The sequence below is a fragment of the Haliotis rubra genome, unplaced genomic scaffold (genome assembly GCF_003918875.1).
Source record: "Haliotis rubra isolate DU_JTF1 unplaced genomic scaffold, ASM391887v1 Scf1959, whole genome shotgun sequence".
Classification (NCBI taxonomy): domain Eukaryota; kingdom Metazoa; phylum Mollusca; class Gastropoda; order Lepetellida; family Haliotidae; genus Haliotis; species Haliotis rubra.
Genome location: NW_025765957.1, coordinates 38,574 through 58,212, shown reverse-complemented (window position 1 = coordinate 58,212; position 19,639 = coordinate 38,574). Strand labels below are relative to the sequence as shown.

The following is a 19,639-nucleotide window of genomic DNA, read 5'->3' as shown; positions in this document are numbered from 1 at the left end:
GCATAGATATATTTGTTGCACGGAATTTCAACGACATCAAGAATTATTCCTTAGTGATTGTTTACTGATTCGAACTGTTGGTATTTATATAGCTTCACTCCTATCAGTTTGGACTCAATTTATTTAAGCTTGGGGTCCAAGATTTACGGAACGGAGGGAGGTTCTTATAGTGACTAATACAGGACAGCCATCGTCCAAATATTTAAAAACTATAAACTATGTACTCAAGACTGTGAGACTTTATTGTAATTATTTATATGATGCTAATCTGTATTCTATGCAATCCTTTTCACTTCCGCATTGCATATTGACTTGTCAGGTAATTAATTACTGTATATGACATTTATAACCTAACTGGTCATCCCCCCTTGGCCGTGTCTGCCGTCACATCAACTGGTCAAGGAAGTGCTATTGTATTTTCTATCTGTCCATTGTTGAATCGTCGCCTGTTCATTGTAGTCAAAAACTGTACATATACTGAGTACGCTCACATCTAGGGGGGAGAAAAACAGAGTACGAGTCTGGTATTCCGACTGTCTGCAAGGGACGACCACGAGCAGGAGAATGTCGTTCGTTGGAAATACCCCGGGGTTGAGCAGGAACTCCTCTCACCGCTTTTATGTCTTGTGCATTTGTTTGTCATGAACTAAAGAAGTTTGAACTCAACGTATTCCTTCGTCTTGTCAACGTATTGTACGTACACTTCATTTTAAACATGAGCTAATTCCCCAGTCGACGCATATCCACGCGTTGACAGTATTATATTTGTTTCTCAGTTTTCTAGTTTGTCTTAGCATACATTTCATAATTACCTCTTTCTTTAAGGATAAGATAGACAAACTTAGCTAACTTCAGAATATTGTTTTCAGACTTACTTTTCACAAATTGTACAAACTTATACATACCGGATTTTAGTAGAAACTCTTAAATACTTAAACTCTAAATACAACTGTCTATATTTTACATACAAACAATTGGACAAACCATTTCAACATGATACTCATCTTCCAAATAACTGGTACAAAAGGACATACTCTATTCGATATATCTAACTTACTCCGCCGTCCTTTTTCTACTAATAACATGTGAGAACATAATCGAAATCGCGTTAAGGCTATTGTATATTTAGCTATTTCTATCCTACAGCGATAGCGTTCATTAATGTTTCCTTGATGTGTAGATACAATCTAGTGTCGCTAAGCGATAAAAGCTGATATCTCCACATTTGGATATGGATATCATTTACTCTTTGTCTGAATTCATTTAAAAAGCTAGTCTTACAAGATACAGTTTGCGACAACCAGACAAAGCCACACCCGTATTGACATAATACATCTCTCAGTAAAGTAACCCATGTTTTACATTCTGGATTGACTATAGACATTTCTAACAAGGCATCATATTCAACACGTATGTATCTATGATTTTCAGAGTTGATAAGTTTTAACCAATAATGTAAGATACGTAATATTCTACTTGTGTACAGAGGTAGAACACCAAACTCACCGCATATATAACTTTCAGTAATGTTTTCAAGTATCTTAAATGAATCCGTTCAACAGCGGGTGCCTCCATAAAACCCCAAACTCCACACCCATAGTTCAAAATAGGTATAACAAGTGATCTAAACAATTCATATTGTTGGCTGACTTGAATATAGGGTTTATTACTAGTTATTCTATATAGCGTAAATAATCCTTTGCTATCTTGTTAAGACAATATTCTTTGAGCCTCCGAAAAACTATCCGAGGGAGTAATAACTATACCCAAATATTTAAAGCTATTAACAATTTCCAATTGACTACCTGCATAATTCCAAACGTCTCTCTTAGCCAATTTACCACCCTTTCGAAACACTACAACATTAGATATGGATATCTTCACGAGTAGGTTCTGGCATAATCCCTATCAATGATGCATGGATATGGATATCTTTACGAATAGGTTCGAGTGTAAGTCTGTATCAATGATACGTGAATATGGATATCTTTACGAGTAGGTTCTGGCATAATCCCTATCAATGGTGTGTGGATATGGATATCTTTACGAGTAAGTTCGAGTGTTAGTCTGTATCAATGATGTGTGGATATGGATATCTTTACGAATAGGTTCGAATGTAAGTCTGTATCAATGATACGTGGATATGCATATCTTTACGAGTAGGTTCTGGCGTAATCCCTATCAATGATGTGTGGTATGGACATCTTTACGAGTAGGTTCGGGCGTAATCCATATATATATCAATGATGTGTGGATATGAACATCTTTATGAGTAGGCTCGTGTAAGTCTGTATGGGTGATGCGTGGATATGGACATCTTTACGAGTAGGTTCCGTCGTAAGTCTCTGTAAATGACGTGTGGTTGTGGACATCATTGTGAGTGGGTCCGGTCGTAAGTCTCTAACAATATATGGATATAGACATCTTTACGAGAAGGAGCGGGCGTCTTTCTCAAATCATGTGTGGATGTGCTCTTCGTAAACGTGAATTCGGGGCCTACCTTTCACTGTGTGTTGTGTTGTGATAAACATTCACCTTCACGCGTATATATTGACCTTAGCCTCGCTTTGTGTAGAATGGATATCTTACCGTTCCTGTACATGTATTTGCAACAATATGTGTAACATACTTTTAAATATTGGAAACAAAAAAACGGTTTTATAGTGATACACATGCCGATAAATATCAAAGGATATTGAAGGTAAAAAATATTGATGTCAACTTTTATATAATAAAGAACATGTAAAGATTAAATCTGGGGTCATCAGCGGACTTTGCATTGATACTACATTGTATATGTTCAGTCAGTGTGTTTGTTTTGCACAGTGTGTTAGTCAGCTGTTAGTCTGTTAACTCTTTATCTGTTACCGCCTGGAGATAATGAAATGTAATATGTTCATTGAACACACCAAGCCTCGTGCCATGGTGTTAGTCGGTATATACACATTATGAGACAAAAGAGAGGGACGTATGGTTAATTCGTCCAAGTCATTATACTGGTTTGTCAACTCCTCACCATACACGTTATATAATAGCTGGAACATTTGCATAAGTGACATCGGGCGTCTCTCTCGTTTTGATCTGAAACGCATCAAACTATTAACTATAGTAAACTTCAGTTCAAGGAAGAGCGATTTAGTCGAATCTAGTGAAACGCAAGCAAATTACAAAAACACAAGCTTCCTTTGGGATAAGTCGTTGAGGAGTGAACCTATCTAAGGGAGGATGGTAAACATCACAAAAACTCAACTCATTGTTTGTGGCCACATATATGCCCTGTTATTATTATGTCGCTAATAATGACATAATACATATTTTACGTAAGGGATCAGCAATTTCCCAGACGCTTGTTGAATACACTAGAAAGTTTTTTTCTTAAAACAAAATGAGTGAGTGAGAGTTTAGTTTTACGCCGCACTCCGCAATATTCCAGCTATATGGCGTCGGTCTGTAAATAATGAAAACAATGTAATGAGATTAAGACATGGGTCTGTTATTGCAGGTACGGTGGGTAAACTGTCTAATGATAACAAAGACACTGTCTTATTCTCGTGATTGTTATACACCTACATTACTTCCTGTGTGTAGAAAGGATGTACTGTGTACATTTACTGTATTCCCTGAGGGCGTAAGATACGGGTCCATATCACCATTCAGTATATACTATACTCCTCAATGAAACATATGTATGTGGGAAGTTACTGGTACAAATCTGTCGGCGCTCGGGTTTCGTGTCAGACTAACCTGATTGGTTTAGCATGACATAAACCCAGTTACAAACGACTTCTCCATCAAGGTGTGTGGTGTATATATATCCTTTGCAAAACAAACCTGTTTCGGATCTTTAGTTTCTAATATGGGAAGAAAACCTCAACACAATATGCTAGGTGAAGCAAAGCTAACCGGGACAAACAAGGTCAAAACAGAAACCTGTTATAACATGCTTTACAGGTAGAGACAAGGATGCATCCCGAGTTATTATAATACTAAACCAACTTAAAGCATGCTCGGTGTCAAATGTGTTCAGTGATAGCAAAACTAGTCAAAGAAACCACTCTTTAACTTTTCCTTTTTCACTCTTGAGACCAAATTAATATCGCCATGTCGTAATGTTCTCAATCATGTATAAACAACCTTTAAAGATTTCGTAAAACAGCTTTAGTACATGTCTACGCATGGTGAACATGTCCAGTGCAACCAGTGCGTGTGGAACGGGGTGAGTAAATGAATCAGTTCGGTGTCATCACACCCTTGCTCACCATGTCAATCACTGGTTAAGATGGCCATGTCTCGTCTATTTACAAACCACCATCATCTCACAGTAATATTATTTCGTCCATCTTTAATCAAACAAACAAAAATACATACAAAACATTCGCTGTCCACGCAGGAGCAGATTATATGTGTCTGTAACATACTTGGCATGAAAAAGACACAATGTCCCATATTAACATTTAGGTTGAGAAACTTTCGGGAGGTGGGATAAAAATTTAATTAAGATGCACAAGTCATTCAAGTAAGACGAAAGTCAGTATTTTGGTCCTAATATCTCTCTTGTTTATAAATACAGGCAACATATTTGCTGCATGAATAGCCACCGGTGGTGTGGTGGCCATTCTTGTTAACATATACATATATATTTTCATATTAATTTTGAACATTATGTAGGATGTAGGATGACATTGTCTAGAAACTATTCCCTGTCATGTCAAAAAGGTGCTTAATAAAAAAAGCCACACTAAACATTTTCATGTCAAAACTAACGTAGGTTCCTTTGTCACTGTTCACTCTGACATATTTCAGACCAAGAGATACAGGCCATCCTGCCGTACTAGCCCCGCTGCTGACATCCCTAAGTCTCCTGCCCACCCCACATATGTTGGCTTCATTGACAAAACAGAGGAACCAGCAAATAACTATGACAGATTTAGTCCAGAGGAGGTCATCAACAACCCCTACACCAATGAATAACTGACATAATCTACATTCGGTGCCATTACTAGTGTCTCCTATTGATTCTATTGATAAATCACAACTAAGTATTGACATTCTCCTTTGTTCAAGTCAAGTTCAAGTGTGTATGTATACACAGGGGCGTGTCACGCTTAGAAACAGCGTTAGAAAGACATATAGGTATATAAACCCAACCCTAGTACTATCCTTTTATATAGTACTAGGTCTATACCTATATGTCTTTCTAACGCTGTTTCTTAAGCGTGACACGCCCCTGTGTATGTATAGCCATGTACAGTGAGGTGGTACTTATGTACATGTATCTGAACAAACAGTACACCATATTAAAAACATGTTATGGCGTATGCTGCTAAGCACAAACGTTCAACGTTGCATTGACACTGCATTGCATTGTGACCAGGTTATAGTGACAATATACGCTGTTGAAATCTACCTTTCACACAATATTTTGCAGGGTGGTTGTTAACATATATACCAGGTTTGTGCTTGCAAACACATACCTTGTCATGTCACTGAATGCCCCAAAGAATTCACGACTTGTAGTGTGGTGTCCGTCGATCTGTGATGACGTCATGCTTCTGCGTTTGTTGTCATAGAATATTAGTTACATGGTCTTGTGAATAGATATACAACAGTTCCACAAAGGTTAGACATTTTGTATTCATGGAAAGATTCTGTTGACATTAGAAATTTCTAATGTCATAAATATACAATCAAACCAACACCACATCGTTATCTATTCGTTCAGGTAAAGATATAGGTACTCAGCAACCCATGTTTGAAAAGAGTCGATTATATGTCTCAGTGATTTGTTCGATTCTACGTCATCATATTCTAACTTGTATTTTAATGATAGTAATCACCGCATTGTCTAGTCGATATCTCACAGAGTGCCATCATGCAGCTGAAAAATTGCTGGGTGCATTGTTAAACAACAAACTGACACTACACATTTTCCGACAACCTTTTGAATAACAGAAACGGCCCGTCCATAGTGATCAGTAGCCTAGATAAACCAGTAGCTAGATAACCTGATTACCGGCAACAGGCATATAAGTTGACCAAGCTAACACTTTGAAAAATTGCATGAAAATGAGGTAACAAAGAATACATACCCAAACTCACATTGGAGTTGATTTACTGTGTGTGTGAGAGTTTGAATGTTACTTTTCATATATGTTTATAAACATCTACATGACCCTGTAGTCATGGCACCTTGCTCTCCGGCTGCCTCTCAGGCCTGATATATGATAACATATTTCAACATATTTATAATTCAAGTGGGAAATTACTAAATTACAAGGGTACCTGTATCTGGTGAGGCCAGTTTGGCGATTCTGTTATCTCCCATTCATGATGTATAATTGCAACACATTGGAACATATTTCAAATGTAGACTTACTGAACCAAAAGGGTAAGAGTACAACGTGGGGCGTTTTATGTTTCCCTGTCATCTTTCAATATTCATTTCTTACAATACAATTGAATGTGTATGTGTGTGTGTGTGTGTGTGTGTGTAAATAATAATAATAATGAGAGAAGACTTATAATGCGCTAATCTCCACGCAACAAAGCATGCTCAAAGCGCTAACACCCTGATTGTTATTACCCCGGATAACCCAAGCTGCCTGTTAGGCGCTGGAAGGTTATAGTCACATGACTTTATCAAACCGGGTACCCAGGGGGAACAGAGGCAATATTGAACAAACTCACTTGCCTAAGGTGAGCCCACATGTATCACATGTGCTTCGTTGTGGGGCAGGGGGCGGTGGGGTAGCCTAGTGGTTAAAGCGTTGGCTCGTCATGCCGAAGACCCGGGTTCGAATCCCCACATGGGTACAATTTGTGAAGCCCATTTCTGGTGTCCCCCGCCGTGATGTTGATGGAATATTGCTTAAAGCGGCGTAAAACCAAATTCAGTCAGTCAGTCAGTCAGTGGGGCAGGGCAGAAGTCCTTTACACTCTCATGAGTGTGTGTGTGTTTTGAGTGTAGAATTTCAAACTAAAAGAGGTAATATAGCTGGATGGACAACACTGAATGCGAGACATTCGATGTTTGAATATTGTTTCTTATGCAGATTTGTATCAGTTTGATGAGATTACATATTTATAGTGAGTGAGTTTAGTTTTACGCCGTACTCAGCAATATGCCAGCTTTATGGCGGCGGTCTGTAAATAATCAAGTCTGGACCAGACAATCCAGTGATCGACATCATGAACATCAATCCACGCAATTGGGAACCGATGACATGTATCAACCAAGTCAGCGAGCCTGATCACCCGATCCCGTTAGTCGCTTCTTACGACAAGCATGGGTTACTGAAGATCAATTCTAATCCGGACCTTCACGGGTACATAGTTATAATATTGACATGATCATGGACTATGTGTATGTCTTAGACATTAACACATAAACATCTTAACACATATGACACGAATTGGACATATATATTTGACATAATAAGACAAACTTCAGCATGTGATACATGCATTTCTATATGCATCACCCACGTCATGGTATCCCAGTTGCTGCCATGCAGACCGTGACTCATGCTATCGATCATTGGATATATTGTCCAGTTCATTTTTTTTACAGACCGTCGTCCTAAAGCTGGAAAATTGCGAACGAAAAACGCCATCTCTCTTAGTGCAGCACTTTATAACATCTACTGAAGATATTCGTGAATAATTTACATCAAATTTGCTAATGGTTTACCTATTATATCCAGATACAAACTGGTTATCTCCCGTTACCTAAATACACATAGCATAGCTTCTCTCAACATCCAATTCAAAGATTAAATATTACACATACAATAATGTTGATTTCGGACCAGACTGGTCCATATATACAGCCTTCAAACACATAAACCTAACACTGGACTCAATTGTCGCTACCCCGAAATTGCTTACCTGGGCGATTCACTTGCGACGATAATGCGGACTGACAAAACTTGAGTGAGTAGTTTAGTTTTACGCCGCTTTTAGCAATATTCCAGCAATATCACGGCGGAGGACACCAAAATTGGGCTTCACACATTGTACTCATGTAAGGAATCGAACCTGCGTCTTCGGCGTGACGAGCAAACGCTTTAACCACTTGGCTACCCTACCGCCCCAAATACTCATGTGACAATATTTAATGCGTATGGGTGGTATTGATTACCAAACAGATCCTACATCTTAGCTGCAGATGAATATAATCTGTATAATTCTCAGATGTGTATTCATTCTCGAATAACAACGTTTAACAGTATTCCTGTCGTGTGAGCTGACATAGAAATATGAGATTGGTTATCCTACAAAGAGTAATTCACTTCCTGGATCCAAATGAATACTACCTGTATAATTTTCAAAGAAGAAGTACATCTAAATTTAGATTATCATGGACGTCCTGTTGACTGTGGCTGTCCTCACGCTACCGGCAGTCATCTCAGGTAAGACTACCTGTCCATTCAATGTGTAAGTGACTGACTGTCTGACTGAGTTTGGTTTTACGCCGCTTTTAGCAATATTCCAGCAATATCAAGGCGGGGGGACACCAGAAATGGGCTTCACACATTGTACATGTGTAAGTGAAAGACTGAGACGTGAGTGTCAGTTACCTACGTAAGTCGTTATTTAAAAACTGTATATATTGCTTTAGTGTGTATATCAATACTGTATGTATTAAGTTGGTTGTGTGCAGTCGAACACTGGAATTTTAGTGTACGATAACCGTTGTTTGACATCTATATGTACTGCCTATGTACGGATATCATTTATGCACTGGACTATGTGTATGTGTGTACTCTATCTATAAAACATGTGAGTATATGTCCGAGTTGCCCATGAATACATATATATGGTATTCCCAGCAATTATTGAGAAAGTAGTTTCGGGAAATATCTAATACATGTTCATAAACTATTGAAGTTTTACTTCAATGAATATGTTGAGATATGATTCTCTTAAGTCTGAGTCTTTCAGTATTTTGGGAGACCTACGTACCCTGCAATACTCGACTGAGTGCGCCCAGATACACTACTGATCAAAGTTTGTAGGAAATCGTGTGGCAGCGTATCACGATAGTCGACCACTTCTTTCTCTATATCCTCAATATTTCTAAGTCCTTTGGTGTTTAGTCTGTGGCTCATTAGAGCCCATAAATGCATATAACAGGTACACACTTTGCATAGAACGGGTTCATTGCAGTACACATGTTACGTACACGGTAATGAATCCTTTGTCTTGTTTTGGTCAGAGAACATGGTACGAACTACTATTTACATGCATGTTAGATCGCTGTACATCACAACATGACACCTATGAAGGTTATGACAAAATGTTGTTCTTCTCTCCAAGCACTACAGACATGCTCCTCAGGGACAAAGACCAGCTCCACTCAAATCCTGCTGGATGTGTCTACCACACAGATCAACACAAGGGGAGGGATGTGTTCCTGTAGAGTGACTGTGTCACAGAAAACACAGGTGGATATGTTCCCTGTTAGCTGGACACCAGGATGTGATACATACATGACTATACCGAAGTGGAAGACAAGTACACAGTGTACAAATGGTGCTGTTCAGTCTCCACCTGCACAGACTCACACCGTCAACACTGGTGAGGAGATCTGGATCCTGGTGGTGGCTACAATACCTGGAACCAGAGGACTGTCAGCACAACTGCAGTTCAAGGCGAAGCAACCATCAGGTGAGGGATGTTGCCTAATGTGTGAAATATATATACATAAGTATACAAAACAATGGAACTGATAATGTTGATTGATACCAGAAGTATAAAGGTTTATGCCCACATTGATAAAGATACATACATTCCACACAATAAAAACACTGGGACACAGTATTTGAACAAATATTGATCGGAGTTCCAATTTTACCTGGACAGTCTCACATCCGTAACGGTGGCGAGGAGCGAGAGTGGTAGTGGCTACGAGCCCTGGAATCAGAGGTGTGTGAACAAAACAAACATATGAACATTATTTGGCATTGAAACTTAATTTCCGCATCATCACAAATCTACAAACTAATCTGTAGGGTTACACTGTGTCTTTGTATTCTATGGTTCATAGTTATTCCAAAACATGCATACAGGAGACAATTTCATAATTTATGATTTCCTCCCACTTTGCGATTGCTCATGTCATTTCAGGTAATAAAATGTCAAATAATGTCAAGGTTCCTTCGGATCCAGTGATATCATTTTAACAAATGTTCGCTTGGGAAGCCAAGAAGATTCAATTCGCAACATGGGGGCAATATGTGAAGCGTATTTCTAGTGTCCCCCGCTGTGGTATTGCGAGAAACGGCGTAAAACTAAATTCACTCTTCTTACATATATTTGAATAACTCGTGGATTAGCTTGTGGCTACCATCTTACCGTCATCTGCAACCAGAAGTTCTTATAAGTGTTTTGCTTCAACAGACCAGCTAAACATAGAGTGTTTTGAGCCTAACAGTAACAGCAGCACAACTACTACTCCTTCAACAACCACCGTGACGGCTTCAACAACTTCATCGACATCGAGGAGAAATGTTGTAACAACGACATCTCCAAAAACTACCAGGAGAATTACACCTACATCTACATCTCTGCCTACCACTCACACTGAAACATTACGTTCACCTGACACCACATCTCAAGGACAGCCCACATCCCCTCCAGGATCAACTGCAGGGACGAGGACTACTGAAGCTTCTACTGCTCAGTACCACAGGGCAGGATGTCATACCTGTAATGATGATTTTCCAGGTAGATGTTCTTTACGATGTTTATTACTCATACGATTCAAAGAGTGTCAGTCCTTTAGGATTTCACGGGTTCTTTGGTTTTACTGGAAATAACTACACATGACAGCACAATTACTTCACAGATAGAGAAAGCGAGAAAGTGTAATCCCAAATATAACATATGTTACATGACCACTTTCTGAAAGGCTTGTTTATTCAATTACTGATTGACAGCATGTCCAGTGCCGGCACGATTTTCTTTGAGATACAATCTCATCTTAAAATGTCTGTGTGTGAATCACTAACAAATATTGATAACACCAGGTATTTTGTGAGCCTATCCCGTCACAAGAATATTTAATACTGATATTTGAACGTGTCGTGATTCATGCCTACAACGTTCTCTTCAAACCAAATGAAATCAAATCTTTATTCCGGTACAAGGCATCGGGTCTATTGTACAATCCAATATTAATTCAATATAAACAATTCATAACATTCTCTTAATATTCCGTCTTTCCAGTATTCAGTTGATAGGTCATTCAAATTAGTGACAATGACAAAAATATGTCCCAACACTGGTGAAAAGCATGTTTGATTGTCTCTTCAAACGCCATCGCACTGACTGAAGGTGTCACTAGTGTCACCATGAAATGATTCTAATTTCATTTACGTTGCAATCAGTGTGTAATCAGAAAATGTGAGAAAACCTCAAGTCATAAGTAGCAAGCACAAAGAAGGGTAACCTGACTAACCTCCTGAGAAACCAAACGTCATAATCTATATGCTATAAAACATCAGATGTGTTTGTGGATCACCCCGAAGGTACATATAGTGAGATGTATGAAGGCGATTGTGAGACCATTATGGGTTTTATTGCAGGTGGCATCTTTGCTGCTGGAGTTGCTACAGGCGCCGTGTTGGTCCTCATTGCTGGCGGACTGTACGTCGTCATATCAAGGTGGAGACAATAAAGTCAAATAAATCTAAACGTCATGTTCACATTTTATGTAATCAGTTGTAGGTTTAAAAGCATACAAGCAACTACTATCAGAAAGCAGTTCATATTGGTGAGCAATGTGTTTCTTTAATTGAACATGATTGTGTTTTTTTACAGGCGACAATGGTGGACATCCCGCCATCAGAAGACCGACGACATCCCAATCTCTGAAGCCCATCCAACCTACTCTGGGTTCACATCCAGAACAGAGGAGCCCATTAACATCTACGACAAATTAGATCCAAAACCTTCCAAGGGGACGGACCATCCATATATCAATGTGTCATAGATTAAGTATCTTGTTCTGCGTCATGCTCTACCGGTTAATTTAAAAATGTTGCACCCCTGGATATCACAGTTAAGTGAAAATCATAATTACTTGTAGAGAAGGGGCATAAGTCCCAATCGATGATGTATGGATATGGTCATTTGTATGAGTAATTTCGGGCGTAAGTTTCTGTCCATCATGTGTGGTAATGGACGTCTTTACGAATCGCCTCAGACTTCTGTCCATGAGGCGTGGGCATGGACATCTTTACAAGTATGTTCTAACGTAATCGCTATCAATGATGTGTGGATCTTGACATCTTTACAAGTAGGTTCTAACGTAATCGCTATCAATGATGTGTGGATCTGGACATCTTTACGAGTAGGTTCGGGTGTAAGTCCGTGTCAGTGATGAGTGGATATGGAGATCTTTACGAGTAGGTTCTGTCGTAAGTCTCTGTCAATGACGTGTGGGTGTGGACATCATTGCGATTGGGTCCGGTCGTAAGTCTCTGACAATATCTTGATATAAAAAACTTTACGAGAAGGAGCGGGCGTCTTTCTCAAATCATGTGCGGATATGCTCTTCGTAAACGTGGACTAGGGGCCTACCTTTCACTGTATGCTGTGTTGTGATAAACATTCATCTTTACGTGTATATATTGACCTTAGCCTCGCTTTGTGTAGAATGGATATCTTACCATTCCGGTACATGAATATCTAGCATAAAATTGAGTTGGCACATTGTACGATGCGGGATTTTATTTCAGGAACTTTGGCGTTATAAGCCACTGCCAATATGTGTAACATACTTTTAAATATTGGAAACAACAAAGGGTTTTATAATGATACGCATGCTGATAAATATCCAAGGATATTGAAGGTAAAACATATTGATGCCAACCTTCATATTATAAAGAACATGCAAAGATTAAATCTGGGGTAGTCAGCGGACTTTGCATTGATACTACATTGATACTACATGGTAAATTTTCAGTCAGTGTGTTTGTTTTGCCGAGCTTTTTAGTCAGCTGTCAGTCTGTTAACTCTCAGTATCTGTTGGGTCACCGCCTGGAGATAATGAAATGTAGTATGTTCATTAAACACACCAAGCCACGTGTCATGGTGTTAGTCGGTATTAAACATTATGAGACAAAAGAGAAACGTATGGTCAATTCGTCCAAGTCATGACAAGGGTTTGTCAACTCCTCACCATACACGTTATATAATAGTTGGAATAGCCTTTTGTGGTGTACACGCCCAATGTGTTGAATAATAGCAAAATGAGCACGTTATGGTATTCAAAACGTATTCCTTCAAATTTGTTCTTATTCTCTTACATCCATGAAGCCTGTTATGTGTTGAAGTTCGAGAATGAAATCCTCGAATGTTCTGTGCATTAAAAGAATGTACCACTTGTGTCTAAACCGGGAATCGTTGCTTCATATTTCAATTACATTGCAGTCTCTGTGTTATGGTAATGTGAGAAGAAATCCTTAACATACATATGCTACCCATGACAAACAAGGCCATAATAGAAACCTGTTATAAGACGCTTAACAGGTAGGGAGATATGGCAAAGATGCATCCCGAGTTATTATAATACTGAACCAACTTAAAGCATGCTCGGTGCCATATGTGGCCAAGAATAGCGGAACTACGTCACAGAAACCATTTGTTAACGTTTGCTTTTTTACTTTTGAGACAAAATTAACATCGCCTTGTTATGTGCGCAAATATGTATACACAACCTTAATATATAGTCATACTTGTACAATCGACTCCGCTTTTAGCAGAGATTTCTTATGGACGTGGAAAGGGGTTTGTCGCTTTTATTTACATGTCTACGAATTGAGAACTAGTACAGTGTAATCAATGCCTGTGGTACGATGCGAGTAAATGAATCATCTCACTGTAATATTATTTCGTCCAGCTTTAATAGAACAAACAAAAATACATACAAAACATTCGCTGTTCACGCAAGAACAGATTATATGTGTCTGTAACATACTTGGCATGAAACAGACACAATGTCCCATATTAACATTTAGGTTGAGAAACTTTTAGGAGGGTGGATAAAAATTTAAGAAAGATGTATAAGTCATTCAAGTAAGACTAAAATCAGTCTTTTGGTCTTAATACCTATATTGTTTATAATTACAGGTGACATATTTGCTGCAGGTATAGCCACAGGTCACCACCTGGTGGCCATTCTTGTTCAAGTTATCTACTTCTTCATCATCAAGTGTGGACATTTCATATATTCCCTTACATCCACAAATGGATGGTATACACATACATACTTTTTCCATACTCATATTCATTTTGAACACTGTGTATGATATGATATATGATGACATTGTCTAGAAACTATTTCCTGTCATGTCAACTTGTGCATAAGAATAAAAAAAAACGTCACTAAACATCTTCACGTCAATACTAACGTAGGTTCCTTAATGACTTTTCACTGTTACGTATTTCAGCCCAAGATACAGGCCATCCTGTCGTAAGTGTTCTACTGCTGACATTCCTATGTCTCCTGGCCATCCCACTTATGCAGGTTTGGACCAGACAATCCAGTGATCAACAGCATGAGCATCCAGCTGCGCAATTGGGAACCGATGACATGTGTCAACCAAGTCAGCGAGCCTGACCATTCGATCCCATTAGTCGACTCTTACGACAAGCATGGGTTACTGAAGATCAGTATTCTAACCCGGACCTTCACGGGTAGTATAGTCATGTGCAGTGAGGTGGTACTAATGTCCATATATCTGAACCAACAGTACACAATATTAAAAACATTTAATGGTGTATGATGCTCAAGCACAAAAGTTAAACGTTGCATTGACCACGCATTGCGTTGATATTGTGACAATATACTCTGTAGAAATCTACCATTCACACAATATTTTGCAGGATGGTTGTTAAAACATATACCAGGTGTGTGCTTGTAAACACATACCTTGTCATGTCACTCAATGCCAAAAAAGAATTCACAACTTGTAGTGTGGTGACTGTCTGTGATTTGGATGAGAATACGTCATGCGTCTGACAGCCTACGTGAGCATGTGACCACAACCTGTTTGTTCTTTCTCCATTGCTCTTCAAAATACTGTTTAAAGTACAACAATCTCGAAAAGGAAGCGCTTCCTTCGGTCTTCCGTGCGCGTTTGTGGTCATAGAATATTAGTTACATTGTCCTCTGATTACATATACACCAGTTCCATATAGGTTAGACATATAGGTTGGTATTCGTGGAAAGATTCTGGTGACATTAGAAATTCCTAATGTCATAAATATACAATCAAAACAACACCACATCGTTAACTATTCCTTCAGGTAAAGATATAGGTACTCAGCATCCCATGTTTGAAAAGTGAGTGAGTTTAGTTTTACGCCGCACTCAGCAATATTCCAGCTATATGGCGGCGGCCATGTTTGAAAAGAGATTTGTTCGATTCTACGTCATCATATTCTAACTTGTATTTTAATGATAGTAATCACCGCATTGTCCAGTCGATAACTTACAGAGTGCCATCATGCAGCTGAAATATTGCTGGGTGCACTGTTTAATAACAAACTGACACGACACATTTTCCGACAACGTTTTGAATAACAGAAACGGCCCGCCCATTGTGATCAGTAGCCTAGATAAACCAGATAGATAACCTGATTACCGGCAACAGGCATATAAGGTGACCAAGCTAACACTTTGAAATATTGCATGAAAATGAGGTAACAAAGAATACACACCCAAACTCACATTGGAGTTGATTTACTGTGTGAGTTTGAATGTTACTTTTCATATATGTTTATATACATCTACATGTCCCTGTAGTCATGGCACCTTGCTTCCCGACTGTCTCTCAGTCCTGATATATGATACCATGTTTCAACATATTTATGGTTCAAGTGGGAAATTACTAAACTACAAGGGTAAGTAAGTGTACCTGGCGAGGCGTGTTTGACCGTTATGCTATCTCCCATTCATGTTGTATAATTGCAACAGATTGGAACATATATATGTTCCAAATGTAGACTTACTGAACCAAAAGGGTAAGAGCACAACGTGGGGCGTTTTATGTTTTCCTGACATCTTTCAATATTTATTTATTACAATACAATTGAATGTGTGTGTGTGTGTGTAAATAATAATAATAATGAGAAGACTTATAATGCGCTAATCACCACGCAACACCCTGATTATTATTACCCCGGATAACCCAAGCTGCCTGTTAGGCGCCAGAAGGTTATAGTCACATGACTTTATCAAACCGGGTACCCATTTTCTGCTGGGTGAACAGAGGCAATGTTGAACAAACTCACTTGCCTAAGGTGAGACCAAATGTATCACATGTGCTTCGTTGTGGGGCAGGACAGAAGTTCTTGAAACTCTCAGGAGTGTGTGTGTGTGTGTGTGTGTGTGTTTTGAGTGCAGAATTTCAGAGCTAAAAGAGGTATAATAGCTGGGTGGACGACACTGAATGCGAGACATTCGATGTTTGAATATTGTTTCTTATGCAGATTGATATCGGTTTGATGAGATTACATATTTATAGTGAGTGAGTTTAGTTTTACTTCCAGCTATATGGCGGCGGTCTGTAAATAATCGAGTCTGGACCAGACAATCCAGTGATCGACATCATGAACATCGATCTACGCAATTGGGATACGATGGCATGTGTCAACCCAGTCAGCGAGCCTGTTCAGCCGATCCCGTTAGTCGTTTGTTACGACAAGCACGTGTTACTGAAGATCAATTCTAACCCGGACCTTCACGGGTACATATTTATAATATTGACATGATCATTTACTATGTGTATGTCTTAATCATCAACACAGAAACATCTTAACACATATGACACGAATTGAATATATATATCTGACACATTAAGACAAACTTCAGCAGGTGATACATACATTTCTATATGCCTCACCCATGTTATGGTATCCCAGTTGCAGACATGCAGACCGTTTCTCATGCTGTCGATCAATGGATTTCTTGTCCAGTTCTTTTTTACAGACCGTCGTCCTAAAGCTGGAAAATTGCGAACGAAATGCGCCCTCTCTCTTAGTGCAGCACTTTATAACATCTACTGAAGATATTCGTGAATAATTTACATCAAACATTGCTAAAGGTTTACCTATTATATCCAGATACAAACTGGATATCTGCCGTTACCTAAATACACATAGCATGGCTTATCTCAACATCCCATTTCAAAGATTAAATATTACACATACAATGTAGATAATTTCGGACCAGACTGGTCCAGAAATCCTGCTTTCTAAAACATAAACCTAACACTGGACTCAGTTATCGCTACGCCGAAATTACTAACCCGGGCGATTCACTTGCGACGATAGTGCGGACTGACAAAACTTGTGAGTTTAGTTTTACGCCGCTTTAGCAATAATCCAGCAATATCACGTCGAAGGACACCAGAATTGGGCTTCACGCATTTTACCCATGGAAGGAATCGAACCCGTGTCTTCGGCGTGACGAGAGACCACTTGGCTACCCTACCGCCCCACACACCCATGTGACACTATTTGACACTTATGGGTGTTATTGGTTACGGAAAAGATCGTTCATTTTGGTTGCAGATGAATATAATCTGTATAATTGTCAAATGCGATTCAGTTTCGTATAACAACGTTTAACAGTAATTATTCCTTTCATGTGAACTGACACACAAATGTGATTTTGGTTATCCTACAAAGAGTAATTCACTTCCTGGTTCCAGATGAATACGACCTGTATGATTTTCAAAGGAGGAGTACATCTAAATTTAGATTATCATGGACGTCTTGTTGACTGTGACTGTCCTCACACTACCGGTAGTCATTTCAGGTAAGACTAACTGTATATATTCAGTGTGTAACTGAAACACTGAGACTTGCGCGTCAGTTACCTACAAAAGTCGTTATTTAAAATCTGTATGTACAGCTTTAGTGTGTATATCAATACTGTATGTATCAAGTTGGTTGTGTGCAATCGAACACTGGAGTTTGAGTGTCAGTGACGTACGATAGCCTTGTTTGACATCTATATGTACTGCCTACGTGCCGATATCATTTATGCACTTGGCTATGTGTATGTGTACTCTATCTATAAAACATGTGATAATATGTCCGAGTTGCCCATAAATACATATATAGTATTCCCAGGAATCACTTAGAAAGTTGTTTGGGCAAATATCTAATACATGTTTATAAATGTTGAGATATGATTCTCTAAAGTCTAACTGTCTTTACAGTACTTTTGGGACCTCCTTGTCCAGCAATACTCGACTGGGAGCGAGCAGATACACTACCGATCAAAGTTTGTAGGAAATCGTGTGGCAGCGTATCACGATATTCGACCACTTCTTTCTCTATATCCTCAATATTTCGAAGTCCTTTTGGGTTTATTCTGTGGCTCATTAGAGCCCATAAATGCATTAAACAGGTACACACTTTTCATCGAACGAGTTCATTGCAGTACACATGTTACGTACACGGTAATGAATCCTTTGTCTTTTCTGGTCAGAGAACATGGTAAGAACTACTATTTACATGCATGTGAGATCGCTGTACATCACAACATGACACCTAGGAAGGTTAAGACAAAATGTTTTTCTTCTATCCAAGGACTACAGACATGCTCCTCGGGGACAGAGACCAGCTCCACTCAAATCTGGCTGGATGTGTCTACCACACAGATCAACACAGGGGGAGGGATGTGTTCCTGTAGACTGACTGTGACACAGACAACACAGGTGGGCATGTTCACTTTTAGCTGGACACCACAGTGTGATACATACATGACTATACCGAAGTGGAGGCACAATACACAGTGTACAAATGGTGTGGCATCAACTCCACCTGGACTGACTTACACCGCCACCACTGGTGAGGAGATATGGATCCTGGTGGTGGCTACAACACCTGGAGCCAGAGGACTGTCAGGACAGCTGCAGTTGAAGGTGAAGCAACCATCAGGTGAGGGATAATGTAAAAGTGTAAAGGCTGAAGCACAATCAAACTGATGTTGTTTGACATCAAAAGTGTCTTAATTATATCTATAATGATACAGATGTGTATAGTTCAAGTTGAAGGTGAAGCAACCATCAGGTGAGGGATGGTGCCAAAGCTGTGAAATATATATACATAAGTATACACAACAATATGGAACTGATAATATTGATTGACACCAGAAGTATAATGGTTTATGCCCACATTGATAAAGATACATACATTCCACGCAATAAAAACACTGGGACACAGTATTTGAGCAAATATTGTTTGGAGTTCCAATGTTTCCTGGACAGTCTCACATTCGTAACGGTGGCGAGGAGCGAGAGTGGTAGTGGCTACGAGCCCTGGAATCAGAGGTGTGAACAAAACAAAAATATAAACATTATTTGGCATTGAAACTTAATTTCCGTATCATCACAAATCTACAAACTAATCTGTAGGATTACCCTGTGTCTTTGTATTCTATGGTTCATAGTTATTCCAAAACGTGCATACAGGAGACAATTTCATAATTATGATTTCCTCCCACTTTGCGATTGCTCATGTCATTTCAGGCAATAAAATGTCAAAATAATGTCAAGGTTCCTTCGGAACCAGTGATATCTTTTTAACAAATGTTCGCTTGGGAAGCCTAGAAGACTCA

The 19,639-nt window shown here is 39.1% G+C and overlaps 1 protein-coding gene across 14 annotated transcripts in view; it reads left to right on the top strand.

The window, feature by feature from the left end:
• LOC124274909 (integumentary mucin C.1-like) overlaps positions 1–19,639 on the top strand; it is a 40,994-nt gene that overhangs the window by 7,591 nt on the left and 13,764 nt on the right. For 3 of the 14 annotated variants that reach the window (XR_006898073.1, XR_006898070.1, XR_006898068.1), the window contains exons 3-6: positions 9,319–9,669; positions 10,402–10,728; positions 11,589–11,667; positions 11,824–12,159. Coding sequence is in view for 2 of the 14 variants with exons in the window: in XM_046710275.1 (XP_046566231.1) it covers positions 9,319–9,669; positions 10,402–10,728; positions 11,589–11,667; positions 11,824–11,995 (929 nt within the window). In the remaining 12 variants the exon portion in view is untranslated. Of the gene's footprint in view, positions 1–1,358; positions 2,217–2,276; positions 3,848–9,318; positions 9,670–10,401; positions 10,729–11,588; positions 11,668–11,823; positions 13,291–19,639 lie in introns of those variants that run through there. The other 11 variants (XR_006898072.1, XR_006898071.1, XR_006898069.1 and 8 more) reach the window with 9 other exon arrangements.